Source organism: Abramis brama (genome assembly GCF_963993115.1).
Source record: "Abramis brama genome assembly, chromosome: 8".
Lineage (NCBI taxonomy): Eukaryota > Metazoa > Chordata > Actinopteri > Cypriniformes > Leuciscidae > Abramis > Abramis brama.
In genome coordinates, this window is record NC_139970.1 from 23,071,950 (window position 1) to 23,098,039 (window position 26,090).

General features: G+C 40.1%; 2 protein-coding genes across 2 annotated transcripts in view; one reads left to right on the plus strand and one right to left on the minus strand.

Annotated features, from left to right (window-relative positions):
- On the minus strand, positions 1 to 1,982 carry cxcr4b (chemokine (C-X-C motif), receptor 4b). The gene is made up of 2 exons (XM_084123432.1): positions 1,873 to 1,982; positions 1 to 1,570 (listed from the first exon to the last, which is right to left on the minus strand). Exons 1-2 carry the CDS (start codon positions 1,885 to 1,887, stop codon positions 524 to 526), a joined length of 1,062 nt encoding a protein of 353 aa, XP_083979558.1. The 5' UTR covers positions 1,888 to 1,982; the 3' UTR covers positions 1 to 523.
- Positions 1,983 to 8,676: 6,694 nt separating this feature from the next.
- Positions 8,677 to 26,090, plus strand: part of thsd7ba (thrombospondin, type I, domain containing 7Ba) — a 300,128-nt gene continuing 282,714 nt past the window's right edge. The window contains exons 1-3 of the mRNA XM_084123090.1: positions 8,677 to 8,730; positions 8,911 to 9,025; positions 9,202 to 9,340. The gene's annotated coding sequence lies outside the window, so the exon portion shown is untranslated. The remainder of the gene's footprint in view (positions 8,731 to 8,910; positions 9,026 to 9,201; positions 9,341 to 26,090) is intronic.

A 26,090-nucleotide genomic window follows, 5' to 3' on the forward strand; every position in this document is an offset into this window, starting at 1 on the left:
TTAAAAGTGGTGATTTTTATGTTTTATTATGAAATAGAAGTCAACATGCAACAATTGTGACATGATTAAATTACAATTCTACAACACTTTTAAAAAAAAATTACAGTGTGAGCTACCATTTTAATAAATATCAGAAAGCTTATGGGGGAAATAGGAAAAGCTAAGTGCACAGCACACACACACACACACACAGGCAAACAATGAACTATGTACAAATAATTTACACTACGCATTTTGAATCGGACCAAAGATTATGCAACATTTCCTGATAAGAACTTCTGCAAGCATACAGACTTTGTCAAGGCTCTGCCTTTAGGCCCTGCAATAAAAAGTACTAACATTTAAAAAATATTAATTATAGCTGAATAAAAACATCAGAAAATAAAGTTGTACAAAATGACAATTATCAACACAATAAAGAGTTTACAATGTACAAAAAAAGTGTAGTAAAGTCCTTTTTTAAAAAGAAAAAAAAGAAAGCTTAGTCATCCATGTCAGAAAGTTTTATGTACAAAAGTGTCCATTAACTGGACATCGCACTGGATGACTCGGACTCAGTAGATACTGATGATATATGGCCTCTTTTCTTGGTCAACATCTTGTGACTCGATCTACTGCTGATGCTCAGAGCGTTACGGGCAGATTTACTGAACCTGACTCCCAGGAAAGCATAAAGGATGGGGTTCAGACAGCAGTGGAAGTACGCCAGTGCCTCAGTAAAGAAGATCCATTTCTCCAGACCCTGTTCCAGGAAACAGCTGTGAGATATGACGTTCAGCGTCACCAGAGTGTCCACCAGGATCCCGGCACAGTAAGGTAACCAGCAGATGAAGAAGCAGAGGATGAGGATGATGGTCGTCTTCAGCGCCTTCCTCTTCAGGGCCTGACCCTTGGAGTTCTTAGACAGTTTCGAGATGATGATACAGTAACAGGTTAGAATGATCAGACCAGGCAGCAGAAAGCCAAAGATGATGTGCTGGAAGCGAAAATAAGCCTTCCACACCATGTTCCCCTGCTGCGGGTAGGTGAGCTGGCAGATCGTATTCATGCCCGTATCGCGGACTTCGGCGAAGACCAGATCGGGCACGGTGAGCAGGGTCGCCGGGAGCCAAACTCCAAGGTAGATCACCCTTTCTGCAAGGAGCTTCCTGACGACATGGCTGTTTGTGGCACGGACAACTGCCAGATACCTATCCAGACTGATGAAGGCCAGGATCAGCACGCTGCTGTACAAATTCAGAGTGTAGATCATGTTGACTGTGACGCACAGAAATCTCCCAAAATGCCACCCGCTGGCCGCATCCACAGCCCAAAAGGGCAGAGTGAGGACAAACAGGAGGTCAGCGATGGAGAGGTGCAATCTGTACTTGTCTGTCATGTTCTTCGACTTCTTCTGGAAGCCCATCACAAGCACCACAAGTCCATTGCCAATGATTCCCAAGACAAATATAATCCCATATACAGTAGGGAGGAAGATCTTTGGGAAGTCATTGTTGTCCGTAAGGTCACAAAGTTCATAATCATCAAAATCCCCAGACCCGGAGTCTGTACTGTTGTCTAAAATGATGTGCTGCAGAAAATAACAGTAGATTGATTAATTTCACATGCTGTTGACATTAAAAGTAGCAATGGAAATATATATATAATATAGGCTATATAAACACATGATTTATTTTATAAACTTAAAAATACCAAAAAAGGTTGCTTTAAAATGTTTTAAAACCACAAAAAAAAACTGAATAGTAAAACGTGACAAGCAAAGTGCAGGTCACCAGACATGATAAACATAAACAACTGACAAAGCCTTGTTATTACGTATTTAATCAAATATCAGACTACAGAGCGTTTTACATTTGTCTTAAAACAACTTACATCGTAAAAGTCCATGTCGTTAAAACAGGTGAGCGCAAAAACCGCACAAAAGTCTCTCCACACACTTCAGTCAACGGACCTCCTGCAGCAGCATTTAAATAGTCCTCCGTATTCCGTAAAGTCTGACACGCCCCTTTATATTCAACAAGGCGGGGTCATGACGTCGGCGGAGATCAGCAGGGCAGGGCAGCTCTCTCATTCAAGTAAAAAAAAAAAAAAAAACTCAGTGAGCAGTGGCCTATTGCAGTTTTTCCTCAACCGTTTTGGCTCAATTCTCTTATTTACTTTTCTAAGTTCAGATCTCTGAACAATTCGTTTCTTGTTCACATCAGACTTGGATTACTTATTTAGCCTATTTAAGCAAACTGCATGTGTTTTGGCATGTGTGCAAAAAAGTACAATTGTCTACAATTTGCACAATGACTAAAAGCACATGGCTTGTTGATCAAAACTGATGAGTTGATTCTCAGTGAAACTGTCAAACTCTTCACTACTTCTAAACATTCTGTGACCCATCACAACCATTCAGTGATCAAAATCTGTTATATTTCATAAATATTTATGACACGCGTTTGCTAAATTGGCCCATCGCTGTAATGAATCACAATCGTATCAATCAACCAATTTGTATTATATATATATATATATATATATATATATATATATATATATATATATATATATATATATATATATATATATATATAGTGTTTGCTGACAGCACAATACCATTTTTGAACATGGAGGAACATCACAACTCTGAACACATACATTTGTATTTATACAGTACATTTATTTTTGTAGAAATGGGAAAACTGAACATTCTTTTCATGGAAGAGCAATAGGAAGATATGTAAGAAGATATTGTATGTATGTGTTAGAGAAAGACATGATAGAGTGTGTAAAAATTAACAAGCAACTGAGAATGTCACATTTCTACAAAAATAAATGTACTTTATAAATACAAATGTTCATTTTCTTTTTGTGTACTACAGTATTGACTTTTCCCAGTCAATTTTTACCTACTGTATGAATCTGTATTTAAAATCCTCAGTGTGATACACAGACAACACTGACATTATTGTATAGTAGAAAGCAGTTAGAGTCAAATAAAAAGTAATTCTAAGAATAAAAATAATTGACATTGACATCAAAAACAAAATTGAAATATGAATATGAAAATCATATATAGATAAACAGACAGACAGACAGATAGATCATTTTAATGACTACAAGGAAGTTTATTATTATTTTAAATTAATTAGTATTATTATTTTAAATCAAAATTAAATGTTTATGACAATTTATTTATTTATTTTCCAAGTAGCTGTGTAACAAGGCGGATAATGTTCAGTCAGATGGTCGTTATCGCAAAGTGATTCCCTTAAGGCCAATACAAGCCACTCTGTTTTGTGTCGGGGTCCTGAAAGCCCTGTCAGGGTTTATTTTGCTTATGACCATCTGACTTTACATTAATCCTTATTCATTTAATCATATCAACTGAAGTGAACTTTCCCACCACCTAAAATTCCCTCCCAGACGTCCCAGCAGTTTTGTTTATGATCACATCGTGTTACTTGGGTGAAGAACAGTGTGAAGGCCGTTACTTGAGGTCGCTTTAGGCTTTGTAGTGTGATTTACTATATGGCAGGTCTCCTCTGGTCCTCTTTGCAATTTGTTTCGTGTAGAACTGTGATTGTTGAAGGAACCATGAGTGATGAAAGAAGAAGGTCACACAGTCACCTCCATCATATGCCTGGACTAACATTTAATGACAGATCCAAACTCTCTGTGACTCTACTTAAATGTGAGCCACGACAGAATCGCATTTCTTTGAAACATGAGACTCTTATTTTAGTGATTTATTCGTTTAATTTTTGAGTAGGCGGCGGCCCAACATCTTTGCCATCCATGCAGTCAACTTATGCTTCCTCTGTGTTTGTTGTTATGTCTGTCTGTCCTCTCATTAGGCCATCTTTGAGTTAGAGCCCTGTGGACCGTACAGATGGAATTCCTCCATCCATTGTGTTACTGTGAAACATCAACAGCATGAGCCTCTGGTGAGAAATGGATATGGAATGAAGGTGACTCAGGAAAAATACAAGTAGATGTAAAAGTGTTCGCTGACAGATGATGACATGAGATCATTTTTATGCACTTTTTCTTAAGGATCATGTAACTTTGTCCTATAACAATAAACGCTTGATCCTATACCTTACAGTTCAGACACTTAAAGCCATAAAGCTTTCTTTTTGCTGTTGATATAAATCGTTCAGCAAAGGTATACCTAGATTTTTTTTCCCTCTCTATTCTTATTTTAATTTGTAAGGGATCAGAAAGGCAAAGCCTGCATGCTTAATAATACTGTAATCTAATGTAAATATTATAAAGATCAATAATCTTTGATAAATTTGTAGTAGATTTAGGTCAATAATCAAATTATCTAAATAAATGAAACATTTAATGTGATAATATAACTTTCAATGGAAAAAAAAATCTGTTAAATTAGAAAAATGTGAAATGTAAGCATGCATTTCAAGTGGATTCAGACTCAAAGGCAGGTTTTGACAGGTCGTTTCAGGCTGAATTATTAACTTGGCAATGCCTCCATGTTTTGTTTTCTTTCAATTATATGAGCGAGGGTCAGGTCAGGAGGATGTGTTTCGCTAAACCAGAGCTAGAATCCCCCCTGTGAAATATAAGATACCCTGTCCTGAGAGCACTAAACACAATCTGTCAGTATACGCCGTCTGTACCCATGAATACAAAGGATCCGTGTGCTGTTTAGAATTCAAATGTAAAGTGTGAAGAGTGGCAAGGGAGCTAAGGAGCAGGGAATGAGCATGGAAATAAGGTAAAAGAATGCAGCAGAGATAAAGAGTGAAATGTGTAAAGCCTCCAGAGGGTAAACAATGCTTGTTTTGCAGCCACAACTCATTCATGGCCATCAGCACGCTTGCAAAGGATCACATACATAATAATATGAGGGCTGAAGGATCAGCTCTGGTTTATAAGATAGGGCTTTTTGGAAAATATGCAGTGATACATAATTAATCGTGAAATTCTCAGCTAGGGGGTTTCCAGTAATTACAACCCAGCTGTTTGTGTGGAGACTGTTGTTTTTTTATATATATATATATTCTGCTTTGATCTGACATTGAAAACCCTAAGCAGGTTCATTTGCATTTTGTCATCCTGTTTGGTTTTTGTAACATTTAAAAGTCAAATTTACTCTTAAATACAGATTTATCAGGTAAATATCACATGATTACAGTACAGAAATGATTCATTTGCATGAAAGAAAATAATGATCCTCTTTAGTTATTTCAAGGGAAAAATAAAGTGCTAGCTACATTTTAATTAGATACATTTTAATTAAGCTCTATATGCAAAACATATAGGTCCCTAAAAACTCTGTTTAAGATCAAGTTTAGGTTCAAGACTCATTTCTGTTCTCAGATGGCAGATCTACATGTTGAATGGGTGTTGGCTAACTCATTCCAGGATCTTTATGGTTGTGTTCTGCATATTTTTCACCCACCTCTCCTTAACATAACCAGGGGAACGACATGATACGATTTGCCTAGTCATGTTCCAGTCCAGAATATTTTTCATCTTTCATGACTAAATGATAGTGTTACTCATATATCAAAATGTTTCTCAATTTAGGAGTGTGACTGAGTTCGAAAATTCAGATGCACTGATTCAGATGCACTTTGACAGTGCTAAGCCTATAGCATATCATTGAAACATTTAGGAAATGTCTTAATGTAATTTTAAAGACTGTTTAAGGAAAGTTTTATGATTGAACAATGGACATTTTTAAGGACAAAGGTTTGCCTTATCTAAGAAAGGCACCTTTTTACGCTTCCTACTTGGGTGTGGGCAGACTTATTCACTTTCTGAATGCTCTTCCTCTTATAGCATTAGGTCATGACTTTGCGCTTTGAAATTAGAGGAGAGGGCAATTTATTCACTGGAGAATTTGTTAGACAGGCTTGACATGAGCCTTCATAAAGTTTGGTGTCGATATCAAACACTACTATTCAGATAAATTATGTGTAATGAGAAATGTTGACTCTCACTTTGGCGGTTTGCATGTTGTTTACATGTGACTGAAACCATGTTAAACAGGTAGTCACATGTTGTACCATGTGCTTTGAGTGGGTGCCAGCCTGATCTTTGGTGTTGACTTACAACAGGAAGCACTACAGTTTGCAATAAGAAAAAAAAAATCACTGACACATTTTCTTTGCCCACACGTCCTGACACGACTTTACTTCAAAAATGAAGGGGTAATGAAAAAGGAAAAAATAGGTTGGGTAAAATGACATTTCAAATGGTGACACTTCCCCTGGGGTGTTGCTTGAAATTTATATTCATTATTGGCTCATAGCCCAAAACAAACCACAGAAGTGTCTCACAAGCCTTTCTTGGATAAAATGGAGTCTGAAGGGAAGGGTGTTTGCTGTTTCTTCATGATAAGTTCCTACCTTCCTTCACTAACGGCTAACTTGTGGTTTAATTTGCAATACTGAAGCTGAGCAAAGTGACCATGGGTTTAAGATTTCAAAACACCCAGCTTTCACTGTAAACCCAAAATAAACTGATTACATCAGTTACTTCAAAACTCAGGAAAATTGAGGTAATCAGTAAAGAAATTCAAAGTTAACTTGCAGGGTTTTTTTTTTTTTTTACTATTTATGCTAATTACTCTTAACTTGAAGTATTTGAGAATGCCAAATCATATGTTTAACTTAAATTTATCATGTAATCTCAACTCAAATATTTTTAGTAGTGGTAACAGAAATAGTTATAACTATAATATAATTTTGCATTTAAAATACATCTAATAGCCGTCCAAACACAGCCCTGACGTCTAGGCTAACACAAGGCAAAATTTGGGCTGTCAGTGAAAATGTAATAGATGTCTAACCATAACCCAATAATAGAATATCATCAATTAGAAAACATGTCAAAGAAATGAAACCAAACACTTTTGCTTACATGATGGAATATCATACATCTCGTAAGTTATTTTTGAAAAAAAAAACGACATGTAACCAAATTCAAGGTTATTTTGGCTAGAAGTGGATTACTCATAGCCAGACTATATCAGGTCTATGGTTAACCGAGGCTATTGCTTGCTGGGTAGCTAATTCAGTAAATGCTAACAGGCAACACAATGCTTTGATTAGCACAGCAATAGCTGAATGAGTAAAACAGTGTAGAGCTTTTAGCTTATACTTGTTCTCAAACTAAGCACATGCTCCACTTGTCACCATGATGGTAACCCCCCAAAAAACCCAACATAACAGAAACTCTTCTAGACTAGCAAAGCAAAACAACATTAAACACTACTAAATCTCCCACTTGACATTAATCTTGCACAAAAGAAAAAAATATACAACAATTTGAGTATTTACTCTCCCTTTTGAGTCCCATGGCAAAGCATTAAGCATCATATTATTTAATATTTGAGAAAACCTTTCCATGTAAGCCAAAGTTCTGAGAACATTCCCTGTTAGCTGGGTTTACAAGCAATTGTTCACTTAAAAAGACTGTACTCTCTGTCTGTTATTCTATCAGAGGGAAATGACCTAAAAATCCACTCAATGACAAAACAATCAAAACAATCAGTTGTAACCTACATTTTTGACTGACATACCAGCTGTTTTATTTACAGATATACCCAGGGGCGTAGTTTGTGGGGGGGTTAGGGGGGAGATAACCCCCCCAATATTTAAATCTATGCATTACAACCCCCCCAATATTTATACCATGATCACATGAAAAATATGCAGAATAATTTTTCAACCCCCCCAATGTTCAAACCAAATCTACGCCCTTGGATATACCTGTGTCTGAACTGTCAACAGAGCCCATTGTGTGCATTCAGCAGAAGAGCATGATGCCTATCTGTGACAGCAGGGTCGAGGGGGAGCAACTCCTTTTGCCCTCTTTCAAGTGTGTCCTGCTCTAAATCCACCCATATGGCCAGAGTGGCTTAAGTAGAGGAGAAAGAGCACATCAAACACATGGCCCGCTCAATTCTGCTTGACTTGACTCGGATAAGAGGGACGGTGCTCCAGATGACAGCTCATAAGACCTCATGAATGGGTGAACGGAAGAGTCATAGGCACGCTGCTAATGAGCGTTCAGAGCACCCACAATGCATTTCAGAGTTGTTCATTATTTATTAGGTTACTGATGTGTTATTAGTCTCATGTCAAGTCATATTTGAGGTATAGTCAGTCCAGATGGAGTGAAGCGGAAGCTCATCATGAATGTTTCAAAAATGCTTCAAAAAATCATATCCTCTAACTTAATCTCAAATTTTGTATATTTCTATTGGAAGCCAGGAGGAAGTGCAGAGTTGACACATCCACTTAAGGTCACTTAAAGTACTAGGACAGTTTAAAAAAAACTAAATATTAAACACTGAATATTTGAAATATTTTTTTAGGAAAAACAGTTATAAAATACTAAATATTACATATACTAAATATTATAAATATTCTTTAAAATATATTTTTTAGAATCTTTATAATATAATTTAATCTCAGACAGATAGAGTGGACATTTTTGGCTAAAGAGTGTAACGGACATGTTGCATCACCAACTTGAACACTATAATGCATCAAGAACATTCACACTAACTGCTGCTGCATGTAAACAGAGCTCTGACATGCAGATGTTTCTTAAACACTAGACTGAAACAAGGCGCTCAGAATCAGCACAGTCATACCGGCACACTCTGTCTTCTCCAAGGTCTGGTTTCTTGAAGCCTGAAAGACGAGATCAGAGCAATGGCCTGCAGCAAGCTGAAAACAAATGGTAGTTTTTCTCTGTCTGGAGGTAAGAGAAAGAGAGAGAGAGAGAGAGAGAGAGAGAGAGAGAGAGAGAGAGAGAGAGAGAGAGAGAGAGAGAGAGAGAGAGAGAGAGAGAGAGAGAGAGAGAGAGAGAGAGAGAGAGAGAGAGAGAGATGAAAAACAAGCACCTGTTAACATGACTTGTTTTTGTTCCTCAATTTCATAGGCTGTGAGCTATAATGATGGCCCACACCGTGAAACTCTTGACATAATTATAGGCTTCTACTGTCTGAACTCCAAATTCTGACGCCCGACTGCTGTGCAAGGCCAAGTACTTACAGGTACATGTATTTAAAAAAAAATTACTGTATATTTACTTTTATGTACTTTTCATTGGGACACACATGCACATGCACTTCTTTTCCTTATACTGTTGACATTTATATTCAGTGTACACATATATAAATGACTCATTTCAACAGATAATACTGCCTTGTTATTATTTGTATATTTAAAGAATGAAAGCCTGAAACTGAAAGGAGATTCCCATGAGGCTTTGTGTTTTAAGAAAGGTAAACAGAGGACTCCCTTTCCCCCCCTGGCTAAACTTTCCGCCTCCTGGCTTTTTCTGTGGACAGACTCCCAGCATGGTCTTTGTAAGTAACAGCCCTTAGTTTATTTTGTATTGTATTTCACGCCACAGTTTCCCTTTTTTCCTGTTATGACTTGATAATACTGAGATGTCTTCACCGATAAAACCTGTTGACGACAGGATCCAGACAGAAAAACTGAGAGCATTGCTGTGAAGTAGCCAAAATATAATCCTGATATAAGCATTGTGTGTTCACATTTAACAAAGTGTCATTTAAGGCTCGAACCCCCTCGAAGGCAGTCATAACAAAATTAAAGTTTTAATTACTCAAAACAATTTTAACAGTGTTTTGAGTAACCACAAAAGTTAGATTACAAGTTAAGGCCCATTCACACCAAGAATGATAACTATAACAATTAATATATTAGCGTCCACACCAACACACAATGACGTTATGTTTATAAGCACACAGTTCTGTCATATCCCGCTTTAAATGCATGACCTTTTAAAGCAGGATGGATTCTTATTGGCTGTCAATGTATTTATCGTTCGTCAGCTGGAAAAAAAAGTTTTTAAAGTGATTCCAATGATATCGTTCCTCATTATTGTTATAGTTGTTGTGACTCTGCTATTCTTTAATTTAGAACGATTTTTATAATAATATCTTTGTTTTTATCATTATAGTTACACTGTAAAAAAAAATGATATGATCAATGTTATGACAACATATGTTTTTATATGGCTTTAACTCATCAAAATAAGTTAAGCAATTTTCAACTTATTGTATAAGTTAGTCAGTTTAATAATTTAAGTTGAAATGACTTAAACATCCAAGGTGATTGTACTTAAAAATTTAAGGCAGCAATTATTATTATTATTATTATTATTATTTTTACAGTGTTTTGTCCTTGGTGTGAACAGGCCTTTAGTCAGAATGTGTATTATCTCAAATAGAAAAACAGTATTTTTTTAAAAGGCAGTTTGGGTTGCATGAGACCTCTATAGATGGCCTGAAAATGAACAGAATTCTTGATTTAAGTGTAAAGACAGATATTGGATGCTGTACAATCTTCTGTTCTGACTCACTCACAGCAATGTGTTTTGAATCGTGCTCGAATTGCATTCAACTGTAAGCCCCTATTGTTCACAGCCAAAGTCACTTCACAAGACGCAGACGATTTGACAAGGGAAATCTTGTTCAGACCTCTTACTTAGAGCCCAGGAAAGTGCTCTTCACTCTCACTTCAAATCAAATCAATGTCTGATCAATCATGGGCCCTAAGCCTTCAGGGTGGCAGTGGGGATGAATCTGCCATTTTTCAGGGTGTCCACTGACTGCCTATATCTGGGGCTACGGCTGAGGCCTGTCTAATTGAATTAGCAGGGCCACGTCCCCGGGGTGGTTTCCATCTGGTTTTATATGTAACTGACAAGATGAAGTGACTTGAAGATACATCAACAGATGCAGCTGGTAGTCCAGGAGGGAACTAAACTCTATAGAGGATGCAAAATGAGACACTATTTTGCTTCATTTCCTTGGCACGGTTTCATCATGTGTTTTGAAGAGTTCATTGTATAATACACAAGCGTTGGAAATGTTAACCCCTGCAGAAATAGTAATTTTTTTTACTGTTGTTTCCTAACAGATGTACTGCTGTTTGAGAACTAAAAGCATTTCTCGTGCAAACACTCTTTTGGCATCCACAGCTGATGTTAATTAAATCGATGTTATCATTCCGTGTGATGACAACACCTGTGCTATAAGTTCATTACTCAGACTGAATCACCTATTATTGTCTTCAATGTCTGACACCAGAAATTATTGCTCAACCAACTTCTGAGCGCTTTGTCTTTGCCCTCAGACGCCCGTATCACATTTCTCTGCTTTCTTCTGCAGAAGATGGATTATTCCGATTTGTTCTCAGGTGTTCCTAAGGCCAAATCACTTTTTCATATTTATCAGGGGGAAGCCTGTCTTAAAACACTGAGCCACAAAACCATTCAAAATAGGTCTGTTTTAAATCACACTTTTAATATGCCTGTGGCTTTGTTATAGCAAACTAATATGAACAATTCTACGACGTGCAATAAGAGTGTTCCATTGTGCAGTTTAGTCTTATGTTGTTTTTGTTATTTTTGCTTATACTTTGCTTAAAGTTTTTCCTCAATGCTGTGATAACTTAATTAACTTAAGTCTATAAACAATATAAATACTATTATTTTTATTTATAGAAATGTATATCATACCTCAAACTCATCTACTATGCGTGGATCACGTTTCGTCTGTATTTTATGAACACTGCGTAGGGACATTTAAAAAAAACCAAAACAAACAAACACAGCTTATCTGATGCTCCAGATTCACACATGCCTTAGAAATACGTGAGCCCGAGGCCTGTACATGACACCATGTCCATCTAAAATCAGAAAACCGAAAACACAATCTTTTGAAAGCAGTTTGACCAAAACTGAGCACTTTGCCGTGACCAATTATGACGTGCGAGAAGGCGGAATCAAAAGAGAATAGTCAAAGTAACACAAACAAATACGTGCACATAGAATGATAATCATTTAATTGTAAAAGGTAGGGTAGGTGATTTGTCCCAGAAATATTTTTTTGTTATGCTGGTTGAAAGTCTCTTCACATCATGATAGCAATCACTAAGTTAAGTGGTCTAAATGTATTTATATGTATCGTCTGTGGAAGGCGTAGGACCATAACATGTTTGTTTTAATCCAAATGCAATGGTTCGAATTCGGTCCGTATGCAGTGGTATGATGTCCTACCTGCTGGTCAACGTAGCACCCTGCTCACGCAGACGTCACACGTGATCAGCACGTTTCATGCTAAGCAGAGTTAGACAGACATCAGTCACTGAACACCGCAACCGAAAAAGCAGCCATCTTTTACATTTCCTCCTGAACCAAAACAACGAGCTTATGCTGCGTTCACGCCACTGTAATTGGGAAGGAAACCTGTGATGTTATACTCTGAGTTTTTTGTGACTCAAATTTATCAATGGCAACACTATCAATTAATCTGCAGCAGTCAGGTGGTACAGGTAAGTGTTCTTTAAGTTGTTTTTGTTCATTATTATTGTAATGTTATGTGCTTTGAGACATGAAGTAGTTTAACACCATCTCTTGTGACGCTTTTGTTTGCTCCCTGCTGAGGCGTGGCTTTGGAGAGCACTCTGAAGGGAGGGTGGGATCTTATGCTTTCAAAGCTAGCTTGCTATTGCCTCACCGAAAACTGCCTACCACTGTAATAAGGATCCACTGGAGGCAAGTTGAGAGATGAAAACCCATGTGCAGTTTATTATAACTAAAACAAAACATGAAACAAAAACATGGCGTGGCATGAAACCAAAAACCAAAGCATGAACTTTGCACAACAGCGGACTACAGGAAACAATACTTGACAAAGACACATGGCAAACATGAGGGCTTAAATACAGACTAATGACAAAACAAGGGACACCTGTGAACAATGACAAGACATGGCAGGATCACATGACAGGCATGGAAACAAGACATGACACAGAAACATGACAAGAACAAACCCAAAACGTGACAGAATCCCCCCCTCTAAGGGTGGCTCCCGACACCCAAACAAAAGAAAAAAAAAGTTCAAGGAGGGTGGTGGAGCGGTGGCGGTCTTGGGGGAGGGATGGCGGGCCAGGCCCGTGCAGGGGGACAGGACATGGGACGTGGCATGGCGTGGACGGGCCTGGGTCGTGGCAAGGCGTGGGCGGACCTGGGCCGTGGCAAGGCGTGGGCGGACCTGGGCCGTGGCAAGGCGTGGGCGGACCTGGGCCGTGGCAAGGCGTGGGCGGACCTGGCTGTGCTGGAGGCCAGGGCGGACCAGACAGTTCAGGTGGCCAGGGCGGACCAGACAGTTCAGGTGGCCAGGGCGGACCCGGCTGTGCTGGAGGCCAGGGCGGACCAGACAGTTCAGGTGGCCAGGGCGGATCCGGCTGTGCTGGAGGCCAGGGCGGACCAGACAGTTCAGGTGGCCAGGGCGGACCAGACAGTTCAGGTGGCCAGGGCGGATCCGGCTGTGCTGGAGGCCAGGGCGGATCCGGCTGTGCTGGAGGCCAGGGCGGATCCGGCTGTGCTGGAGGCCAGGGCGGATCCGGCTGTGCTGGAGGCCAGGGCGGATCCGGCTGTGCTGGAGGCCAGGGCGGATCCAGACAGTTCAGGTGGCCAGGGCAGATCCGGCTGTGCTGGAGGCCAGGGCGGACCAGACAGTTCAGGTGGCCAGGGCAGATCCGGCTGTGCTGGAGGCCAGGGCGGACCAGACAGTTCAGGTGGCCAGGGCGGACCAGACAGTTCAGGTGGCCAGGGCGGATCCGACTGTGCTGGAGGCCAGGGCGGACCAGACAGTTCAGGTGGCCAGGGCGGACCAGACAGTTCAGGTGGCCAGGGCGGATCCGGCTGTGCTGGAGGCCAGGGCGGATCCAGACAGTTCAGGTGGCCAGGGCAGATCCGGCTGTGCTGGAGGCCAGGGCGGACCAGACAGTTCAGGTGGCCAGGGCAGATCCGGCTGTGCTGGAGGCCAGGGCGGACCAGACAGTTCAGGTGGCCAGGGCGGACCAGACAGTTCAGGTGGCCAGGGCGGATCCGACTGTGCTGGAGGCCAGGGCGGATCCGACTGTGCTGGAGGCCAGGGCGGACCAGACAGTTCAGGTGGCCAGGGCGGACCAGACAGTTCAGGTGGCCAGGGCGGATCCGACTGTGCTGGAGGCCAGGGCGGACCAGACAGTTCAGGTGGCCAGGGCGGACCAGACAGTTCAGGTGGCCAGGGCGGATCCGGCTGTGCTGGAGGCCAGGGCGGATCCGGCTGTGCTGGAGGCCAGGGCGGATCCGGCTGTGCTGGAGGCCAGGGCGGATCCAGACAGTTCAGGTGGCCAGGGCAGATCCGGCTGTGCTGGAGGCCAGGGCGGACCAGACAGTTCAGGTGGCCAGGGCGGATCCGGCTGTGCTGGAGGCCAGGGCGGACCAGACAGTTCAGGTGGCCAGGGCGGACCAGACAGTTCAGGTGGCCAGGGCGGATCCGGCTGTGCTGGAGGCCAGGGCGGATCCGGCTGTGCTGGAGGCCAGGGTGGACCAGACAGTTCAGGTGGCCAGGGCGGATCCGGCTGTGCTGGAGGCCAGGGCGGACCAGACAGTTCAGGTGGCTAGGGTGGACCAGACAGTTCAGGAGACCATGGCGGCGCAGCCTCCATGGTCCTATCAAGTACCCTACTGCCCCCCCCCCAAAAAAAAATTCTTGTGGACAGCTATGGGGTTATGGGCTGGAACAGACAACGGCTCAAGAACAGAAATGACGTGAAAAGTCTCAGCAGTCGTGATGTGAACAGGCTCTGGCTCGGCAGACGTGACCTTCAAATGTGTGCACCGACCACACACACACCATATGGCTGTGGCCATAATTGTTAGTGTAGCCATAACTGAGGACTCAAGATTAGTGGCAGCCATCTCTGCTGAGGGCTCAGGTTCAGGTGTGACGGCAGCCATCTCTGCTGAGGGCTCAGGTTCAGGCGTGGAAGCGGCCATCTTGTCAGGAGACACAGGCTCGGCGGCGGCCATCTTGTCAGGAGACACCGGCTCGGCGGCCGACGTGCCGTGAACAGACTCGGACTTGGCAGGCATGACGTGAAGAGACCCAGACATGGCAGACATGACGTGAAGAGATTCAGGCTTGGCAGGCATGACGTGAAGAGACCCAGACATGGCAGACATGACGTGAAGAGATTCAGGCTTGGCAGACATGATGTGAAGAGATTCAGGCTTGGCAGGCTTGGCAGACATGACATGAAGAGATTCAGGCTTGGCAGGCTTGGCAGACATGATGTGAAGAGATTCAGGCTTGGCAGACATGACGTGAAGAGATTCAGGCTTGGCAGGCTTGGCAGACATGACATGAAGAGATTCAGGCTTGGCAGGCATGACGTGAAGTGGCTCAGGCTTGGCAGGCATGACGTGAAGAGACTCAGGCTTGGCAGGCATGACGTGAAGTGGCTCAGGCTTGGCAGGCATGACGTGAAGTGGCTCAGGCTTGGCAGGCATGACGTGAAGTGGCTCAGGCTTGGCAGATACTGTGGGTTTGTGGGGCTTCTCCTCAAAACCCACAGTAAATGAGGAACCGCTCAATAATAGTGCATAATCCATGTATTGTGCCAGAGACCAATGAATTTTTCCCCCAGGCAGCTGGGAGCGCACCGGATTGTTCAGCCCAAACCGAAAAATGTCCTTGAGAGCCACATCATTAAATTTTACCTGGTGACTGAGTCCACAAAATTCCTCCACATATTTTTCAAGGGGACAATTCCCCTGGCGTACGTTTAGGAGGGCAACTGCTGGGTCCATTGGTGGAGGTCAAGTATTCTGTAATAAGGATCCACTGGAGGCAAGTTGAGAGATGAGAACCCATGTGCAGTTTATTATAACTAAAACAAAACATGAAACAAAAACATGGCGTTGCATGAAAACAAAAACATGGCGTTGCATGAAAACAAAAACCAAAGCATGAACATGAACTTTGCACAACAGCAGACTACAGGAAACAATACTTGACAAAGACACATGGCAAACATGAGGGCTTAAATACACAGACTAATGACAAAACAAGGGAGACCTGTGAACAATGATCAGACAATTAACCAATTACAAGACATGGCAGGATCACATGACAAACAGGGAATCACATGACAGACATGGAAACAAGACATGACACAGAAACATGACAAGAACAAACCCAAAACGTGACAACCACCTTTAATCTAATAATAAATGATGACCGAGCACGTCAATAGAAAAATAGCAAAATCCTTGGCATAGTTCATTTAGAAATCCTGGTTGGATGTTTTTTTAAGGTTAGAAAAAAGGATATGTCCGGGAAAAAGACCATATGGTAATCCCATAGAACATCTTAGCCAAAGTATATCTTCCCAGACAGTCACTTTAAAACTGAAAAAGTATCTGTCCTTGTATTCTAACTTCTTTATTCAATGATATAAGCTAATGACAAGGCCACTCTAGAAAGCAGGTGTTCAAAGAGCACTTACATTAAGAAGTATTAGAGAATAAACGCCTGCCCTGAGCACTTTCTTGCAGAGCTGTTTTTACCAGTGCCATTCAGTTTAAAAAAAAAAAAAAAAAAAACATGCAATAAAAAATGATGCCGTCTGCTGATGTCTGCAGGGTAATTAGCTCTCTCTTTCACTCCCTACCAAACTTCTGCCATTCAACATGTTACTTCAAACACAGTGTTCCAGTGGCTGAACTCTCTGTGAACCTGGCTGGTGTTCTGCTGATGGCAGTAGCTTCTCATGTTGTTCAAACCTCAGAGAAACTTCCCCTGTCTAGTTTACTCCCCCTTAACCCAACAAGCCTGTTGATGCATGATAAAATCGACTGTCTGAAATTAAATCAATAGTCGAGGACATTGATGAGTCACTGTCACATTTGCCCATTTCCTTGTTTTGCGCACTGATTGCGTGAGAGCAACCATTAAAAACAAGAAGTTGCGACTTGTTTGTTTCCCCTCGTGAACATGCTGAGGTTAATGTCAAGCTAGAATTCACACTGGATACTTTCTGCTGCTTTCTTGTTCTGTGGTCTTTCGTGCAGAAAGGTTCACCTCTGTGTCACCTGTAATGAGAGAGGGGCTTATTCATGATCAAGAAAGCCACTTTAAAGCATGACCTCATGCTCTATGACATTTTAAAACCATAGGCAAAGTAAAGTGGTCGCAGAGCCATAGACTCTATTGATCGCATTAACCTCCTGTTCATTTAGAAATAGACATGAATAAATATTTTAACACCCCTGATCAGGGGTCGCAGCCAATCCATATATTTTTTTGTTTGTTTGTTTTTTGAGGTGGCACAAATGGATGTCCTGGCTCACTTAAGCCCCAAGTGACATAAAACATGACAAAAAAAAACAAAAACAAAAAAAACACTTATATATATAATGGACCATTTTCACATTTCCTGCGGTTCTCAGAAGTCATACTGTAGTTGGGTAAACTTTTATAATGGTGAATGTAAACTGTAGCCTACAACAAATGCATTGCTTGTGTTCTCATTTCCCCTATAGCAAAATAAAATAATGAGGGATTGATTACATTGGTTAGAAGAGAGACAGATGTCAAATTTGCTGTCACTCCCTCAGCCGTTGTAGAAACACTCATGCAGGAGCATTAACCACTTTTCTGTAATTTAATGACAAGGTAATATAGTCAAGTCAAGTCAAGTCAAGTGTATTTATATAGCGCTTTTCACAATACAGATTGCATCAAAGCAGCTTCACAGCATTAAACCAAAATAACACAACAAGGTTGTTTCTAGTGTAAATTTATTGATTGATAAAATTAAATTAATATCCCCAAAATATCCCCAACTGAGCAAGCCAAAGGCAACAGTATATAACAGTATAGTGTTATAAATGTACATTAAAAAATAAGAAAGATCATTGCTAGGTTTAATATTTCAATAACTGTGGAAATGACTGTGAAAAAGGTCCATATGCAAATAGTATTTTTTGGAAGTTGCATGGTCTCAAAATCTGAGAGGTCAAGCTTGTACCTCACTCCTCAGGAGTCTTCTTGACATCTATTAGAGGGGCAGATGGCCTCTTGTCTTGTAGTGGTGGGGGGGTTGGTGGGGGGGTTGGTGGGGGGGTGGGTGGGGGGACAGGAGGTGTGAAGTGTGGCCTGCTCAAAGTGAATAGCAAGAGCTCAGGCTTGAAGGAGCCACACACAAAGGCAAGCACCCAGAGATTAGTGACATGACACAGCCATTCTGAAAGCACACAAGCGGAGCACGGCGATTGTGCTTTGTTGCTGGGGAAAATGGCAGGGTGACACATCTGGAGCAGAACTGCATTCAGCTCAGGGTTTCAAGGCCTCCCACAGGGCTGCTTTCCACCATTATCTGCTCAGTGGGTGGAAAGTCAGTGCATTAGCACTTTCAAAAAAAAGAGTAAAAAAATAAGGTCTGATATTCTTAAAATTAAGTTTTTTGTTTTCGTTAAACAAAGCTAAATAGCTAGGGAGCTAACTAGCTAGGGTGAATTATTCTTTTTAGCCTACTGATAAATGTATATTTCCCATAAATAAAAGGAAACTACTTTTATTGTTCCCCCACCCTCACAATAATTTGGGTAACTGTGTTAAATGGTTGAGCATGGCAGATGCAGTCAAGGTTGTCAAAATTATGACACTGTTGTGTGATTTTAATAGCTGAATATGGATGGTTGATAATTTTTTTTTGTATCTATATCCAACAATTAAAATAGAATCTACCATATTAATGGAAAATGCCTGTGAATTGGTTTGAGCTAGAGTCCAAGACTTCTTCAGATACAAGTTCAGGTTTTGCAGTCACATAGAATATGGTATGGAACTGGTTAATCTGATCTGATTTATGTTTGTGGCAAACAGATCTTCCTGTTTATAATGACATTATGTCATTTAAGTTCTTTGATCGATGTAAAAATCTCTTCACCAAGCATTAGATATGCACATATGCTGTTCCTACAAACTCATTATCATGGAAAATGATAATGCAACACAGTTTTACACATCTATGTTCTCATATGTCAACGGTTTTTAGCATGGCGTGGTTGAGAAGTTAATTATGTAACATCTTGCTCCTGTCTGTATGCTAATTGTTATAGCTGCGCTTCGAAGGTAGGGTCGTGTGTTCATTACAGCACTCCAGGGCAAAACAGGGTTCAGAAGTCATAGCACTTTAGTCATAAATCTCCCGATCTGCCTAGTCCTGTCAGTATTAATGCGTCTCATTGGCTAACAAAGACAAAGTAGAGTTTTTTTGTGATTCACTTCACAAAATTTGACTTTGACTGGAAGGGTCACTGAATTCTCCCAAAATAAACACATCACACAAATGCAGACGCACAGACGGAAAACAACATGTGCACTGCCATCTGTGAAAGAAGGCTGATTATGATGTTCATTTGCATCCTTATTATGATGGTTAAATTCATATTGATGGAAGAGTATCTAGGTGTTGGTTGAACCATTACATATTGCTTTTTTGGGGGGTTCAAAACTCATATGTAATAAGTCATATGTAATAACCTCTCATGTTCTGTTAAGACTGACTGACCCCATACTGTATATTTAAAATTAATAATAGTTATTTTAAGTCATTTAAGTGTTACATTTTCTTGAAATGCACCAAAGGCAGCATGAAAATTCATTGCATTTATTATTTATTTTTGTGGAAGACATTTGAAAATTAAATTTGTGTTTTAATAATTTATTATTTTATTTATTATTTATATATATGAAATGATTGTAAATGCCTATTAAAATGTTAAGTATGCTTTTTGAGTTATTAAAATGACCTTGGGGTCTTACAGACAGGGGTCCCAAACAGAGAACAAGGGTTAAAAGTATTAACCTCATCTGACAGTGACCCTGTCGAAATTTCCATCTAATATAAACCAATATGGTAAACAGTCACCAGGTGGCACTCCAAACACTTTAATTCAGGATCCTCAATCTTCCCCTCATTCTTTTGATTGAATTTAAATCAAAGCATATGTCAAACGACTTTCAGATTCCAGGTTTAATCTGTGATCACTCTGTTGAGTGCTATTAGAGATGGCATCAGCGCTTTAATCAATGTTTGATGAATCACAGTGTTTCATGTGAAGACTGCTCTCTTTTTCCTTCTTTTAAGCACTTGTGTTCTCTCTCCTCTGGGTGTTCAGAAGTTCTCACGATGTAAAATTTCATACTCAGCTTTCTTATATTTCTCACACTGTAAAGCTTTACTGTGAGACCAACCGATGATAAGCAGAAGAATTCTGTAGGGATATCAGTATTTGCTATCGACTATAAAAAGGCTACACATAGCTGTAATGTGAAAAAATGAAACAAAGATAAATCATATCAGAACTTTTGCAGCTTTAATGCAAATACAACATCTGCAATGCCACTGAAAACCAAAGTGACATTTCACAGAGAATAACCAACTGCATAAGTGTGCACACCCCTTTATTACAGCACAGTCTGTTTAGATCAGTTTGGCACATCTTGACTCTTCTTTTTAATTTTTGTATTCATTTTTTATATCACAAAAACCAGTTGTTTTAACTGTGGCGTGTATACTTTTTTATGTCCACTGTAAACTGAATCAGGCTTTAAAACCTTTGATTGGTCTATATCTGTTTTTCCATGACTTTAGTTAGAGATGGAGCAACCTGCTGCGTAGGGCCAGACTCATTTTCCTCTCTCCCACGCCCACTTCTCCAGCAGTCAAGGCTAACATACTTTCTCCAGTTTCCCTCAGAAGAATAATTGGGCCTCCTCCTTGTTTTATTGTTGCTCTCCAGATCATAAATCAGTAAGAGGGATGGTGGCGGTTCCACCGTGTGGCTCCACTCCTGCCCTGCAGCCATGATGGGGAACTTTGCTCTCTAGTGACATATAGTATTCCCATGTGTGTGTGTGGGTATGGATCCCAGAGTAAAGGCTGCCACAGGAAACAAAAGATGGCTTGTATTATTGTGACCGAGTGCCCAAAGGCTAATTAGACAGAAAAAAAGGAAGAGAAAGCCTGCAAATCAATCATGCCGATGCTCCCTCTAAATAATGAATGACAAAATAATGAATTTTTAAAACATTTTTGTTTTCTGTTTTTCTTGATGTGGTGGAACAACATGCCTTTGTTAGTGGGCATGTCAAAACCAAAAGAGAACTTTTGAAATGGTGATCTTTTAGGGGGTTTTGAGTTTCTTCAGTGAGGCTATATAGTTTCACATTCAGACCGAGTTGAGATAAAGTGTGATTTGGTCTGCTGATCAAAACCACTTCCTGCTGCAGAACAAATTGTTCTTGGCACTGTTTTTTTTTTTTTTTTTTTTTTTGCTTTTTCTTTTCTTCTTCATATTAACACATGTATCATGTTATGTGAGCAAATGAGAAATGGCATTCGAGCAGTAGGCTATTTAATTCATCCAGAGCTCTTACAGCCATTTTCAGAACTGTTGTTGTATGAAAATGTCTAAAATGTCTAAAAATAAGAAAGAATACTTTCAGTCCAGATTTTATATACTTCTCAAAAATATACTTTATGTACTTCTCTGAAATAAAATTACACTTAAGTGTAGCCTACTTGACTTATACTGAGAGAAAAGTCCAAGTATATTTGGCCTGTACTTGTACTCAATCTTTTGATCGAGATATACTTAAAAGTATAAGTAGGCTATTCAGTATACTTGGCTTGTAGTTGTGTTAACCCTTTTGATCGAGTAGCCTATTAAATATACTTTTTTTACATAGTTTTTCATATACAGTCTTATGAAACTTACATTGTTTGAAAATATTGATTAGAATATTGATATAAACAGATCTGTTTCTAATTCTGCGTATCTGATTTTTTGTGTAGGCTAGTCCACTGGTAGTGTATAGGAATTTACTCTAATTCTTCTACTTTTCCCCTAGCCTAGAAATCTAGACGCACCCTAGCGGCAGCAAAATGTATTTTGCAGCCAGGGCAGTCTAGCAACTCTCCATTGACTTTCGAGCTGCAAAAACCTAAATTGGGTCAGGCCAATCACGTTGTGTATAGAGTAGGCGGGGCGGGCTTAACATAATGACGACAGAGTTGCGACGGTTCCCTGCACTTGAAAACAAAGAAGAGCTGCTGCTGGCAAACATCTTTCGAATCGGCTTTGTCCGCGACTCTGGAGGACTTGGAGTTAGGTTTTTCTTTGAGAAAAGAGCATAGAACGGCACTTAAGTCATTCTTAAAAAAAGGAAGATGTGTTCGTAGTTTTGCCGGCCAGATATGGCAAAAGTTGAATCTATCAACTAGCTCCGCTGTTGGGAAAACGCTCTGGTTGGGTGAAGCGCTGTCCTATTGCGTGCAGAGGGAATTTGAAAGACAGCCGTTTATCCCGCCCCTCGGATTGAGCCGTGTCTATGGTGAGTTGCCAGACCTAACATCTTGATGTAGTATTTATGACACATCTTCTAGTACAGAATCTCTGGATCAAAACACAGGATAAGAAGAAGCTGAAACAAGTGGTAGAAGATTGCTCACTCAGATGTAAAATAATGTGATCATCAAACATTAAACAGCGTGTAAATCAAAACTGCTTAATATTACCAAATGAAATGCATGAAGCTAATAAAATGTTTTTAAAATTAAAGCACAGTTAAAGGTATTTTTCAAGTATACAAATAATATCTACATTTAGTAGTACACAGCAAGTGCAAAAATAATATATAAATAGTAAACTATAAGTATAATCAGAGGCGGACAGAGTACACAGCTACATTACTTGAGTAAAAGTACAGATACCCCTTGCTAAATTTTATTCAAGTACAAGTAAAAGTACTACAGTCAGATGTCTACTTAAGTAAAAGTACTAAAGTACTTGTTTTTAAAAGTACTTGAGTATCAAGAGTACAAGAGTACATTTTCTAAATATTGCATTACTACTGCCACATTGCTAACATTGGTAAACACAGCAAACACTTGAAGCGAAAACTACCATTAACTTGTTCAGAAAATTGAAATAGTCTGGCGAGGTGGGGCCACGGCTTGGCACATTCCCGGGATGCAATATTTTTTTCCCCAGGATGGTAGGGGAAGACTCATGAATATTCATTAGGGAAGTCATCCCTGATTGGTCTGATGACCTACCCCTAAACCTACCCGTCACTGGGGTTAAGACCAATCAGGGATGACTTCCCTAATGAATATTCATGAGTCTTCCCCTACCATCCTGGGGAAAAAAATATCACTCCCGGGATGGACCTGCTGCGTCTTCATCCATTGTTTCGTCCATGGTTTCGTCTCTTATCTAAATCTGACCATGGAGTTGACTTTGACGGAAAGCTTAAGGTGATTGCTGATAGGCTGTCCCAATCAGTGGCGCCTGCACAATCCAATCACATTTGAGAGGGTTTCCGAGATGTTTCTTTTTTCCTTTTTTTTTTTTTTTTTTTTTTAGAAGAAGTAACGGGTACTCACAGTTATGGATAGAAATGTAGTGGAGTAAAGAGTACAATATTTGCCTCTCAAATGTACTTGAGTAAAGTCATGAGTACTCCCCAAAAATGATACTCGAGTAAAGTACAGATCCCTCAAAATTGTACTTAAGTACTGTACTCAAGTAAATGTACTCAGTTACTGTCCGGCTCTGAGTATAATGTTATGTTCACTTAAAGAAAACTTACAAGTATTACAAGTATACTTGCAGTATAAACTACTAAACTAGTAGTTTACTGAGAGTAGCCTACACTTCAGTGTGTACTTTCATAAACTAAAAAATGTAGGCCTACTACTTGTATTAAAATAGTAAACTAAATAGTTTACTACTCTTACACTTATAGTACACTTAAACGTATACTTTTATATACTAAAAGTGGGCCAATTTAGTCCCAAGCAGTATTGAAATAGTACACGTTTACTACAAGTACACATTGATATTAGTATACTTACTACATAAAGTATAGGCTACTTAAAAATATACTTGAACATTACTTAAGAATACTTCATGTTATTAGCAGACATGCACAATAAAACTTGAGTAAAAACAGTAGCCCTATAGCTACTAAAATTGAACTGCATTAAGACTATGCCCATCTAAGGCAAAAGGACAATCATTGTTGTTATCATTGGATGTGCCATGCCATCTAGCGGAGAGGGTGATATTTTGTGAATGAATAGAGACTCGGTAAATCAATTTTTGAACCGTCTAAAGGAATCGGTTCGCAAAATGATTCAAACTTCCGAGTGCTATTTGAATAAAGTGAATCGTTTCGTCACTCTACACTAGTTTGAAAATAACCGTCAAGCTACAGGTAGGTATGAAGTATGAACATAAGTTAGTTTAATAACTTTAATTAGTTACTCCCCAGTAGGGGATTCCCTATTTGCACAGGAATGTTCAATTAAGATTTTTTGGGGGAACGTCATATAGCGAAAAAGGACCGCGTGTATTGTGAAGCACAGCTCACTAGGGCCGGTTGCACCAGCTGTGCGTAAGTTATAACTTAGCCTAGTTTTGACATAAATGGACACTAAGTTACGACTTACGCACTTCTAAATATTTTTGCGTTGCACCATTAAACTTAGTTGAAGCATAACTCTACGTATAAACTAAATATTTACGGCAGCCTCCGATCAGGAGTAACGGATGGAATAAAATATCAGACAGACTGAACTGCATCAATAAGCTCTTCTTTTACCTGACAGACTTCAATTATTTAGACATATATGATTATGCTGACATTTACACTCACTTACATTTTAAGAGAGAGAACATTATGTGAAAATATTACTTTGTTAGCGGCTATCTTTACACGAACCCATCCTAAACAGCACACCTGCATCGGTCCATGTTGTGCATGTCAAATATCAGTCATAATCAGTAAACGTGATTTCTTATGTTTTTTTGTATCAATATTTATTTATTGATCCTTATTCATTTCATTTCAAATACAGTTTCTGAATGTTATTTACATATAAAAACACTTATGCTATTCATGATCAAGTATCGTATTTAATGGAAACTTATTTTTACCGTTAGTAACGTGAGGCAAAAGAATGAAGGATAAACTGAAATTCACAGCATTTCAACACAACATCTGCTCACGTATTTGAAGCATAGACTGTAAAAAGTATGGACAAAGCGTCTGTGACGTCACCCATAGACTTTCTGAAGAACGGTTTTGAAGCCGTTTATGGGGGGTATGCAAGGGGGCAGGGATTTGTATTATTTTGAAGGTACCCCCGGACGCCGCCATTGGCTAACGGAACCCCACCTGCAGTTAGCATCCCATTGACTCCCATTCATTTTGGCGTCACTTTGACAGCGAATAACTTCACATCTGAGGCGTTTAAAGACTCCATTTGTCCATTATTTATTTCTAAAGAAACACGACAATGTATAAAATGCTCCATTACCTTGTAGCTTATGTTATGGCCCTGTAGAAGCAGTTTTTGTAAAAGTAGGCTAATAATTGCGTCATAGCCACGCGACTCTCTGTCGCACAGTAAGAAATTACCGTATGGACAGGAGGAGAAGCTCGCGGGCAATCGGGAGGACCTGGAGGCAAAATGACAAAGTAATTAATCAGAACACCTACTAAAAGTTTTTCCTGCTCCTCGCTCATGGACAGCTCCTACTCACGCTCTCCGTCTCTGCAAGTTTCGGAAGGGAATGATTCAGATTTCCTTTGGCACAGCTACTAGAAGACAGACGGTTTGCTCACGTCACATCTACGTCGTCAAGCTCAGTTTGAGTCTGCGCAGTACGCTGGACCCCCAGGAAGTAAGAGTTTCTAATGGGCTTCACTTTGTCTCCGTTGAATCCAATGGGGTCGCTGTGTCCATTTCTTTTACTGTCTATGGGGGTATGGGCGGCGCCATCTTGGAAAATCTTGGGAAATCCTAACCCCGCCCACCTTCTGACGCAGCGCGCGTCACTCAGCTCGCTCTGCTACTCCGGTTATCTCTGTGTATATTTTAGGCAACGAAATATGTTATAAAACACCATACTAACTCTTTTCGTTTTCATTTAAAGAAATCTTAAACATTATAGCCACACAAATGTGGTTCAGGCAACGCGTATTGCTGCATATAACGTTTGCCTATTTATAACAAAACGAAATATAAAACACAACCCTGCCTCTTTTCGTTTTAAATATAATATAAAAATATTAAACATTTTAATATGGTTCAGGCAATATGTGCGTTTGTACTAAACAACAGATTTTGCAGTAAACAACATTACAGATCATCTTCGTTGTATTAAAATTT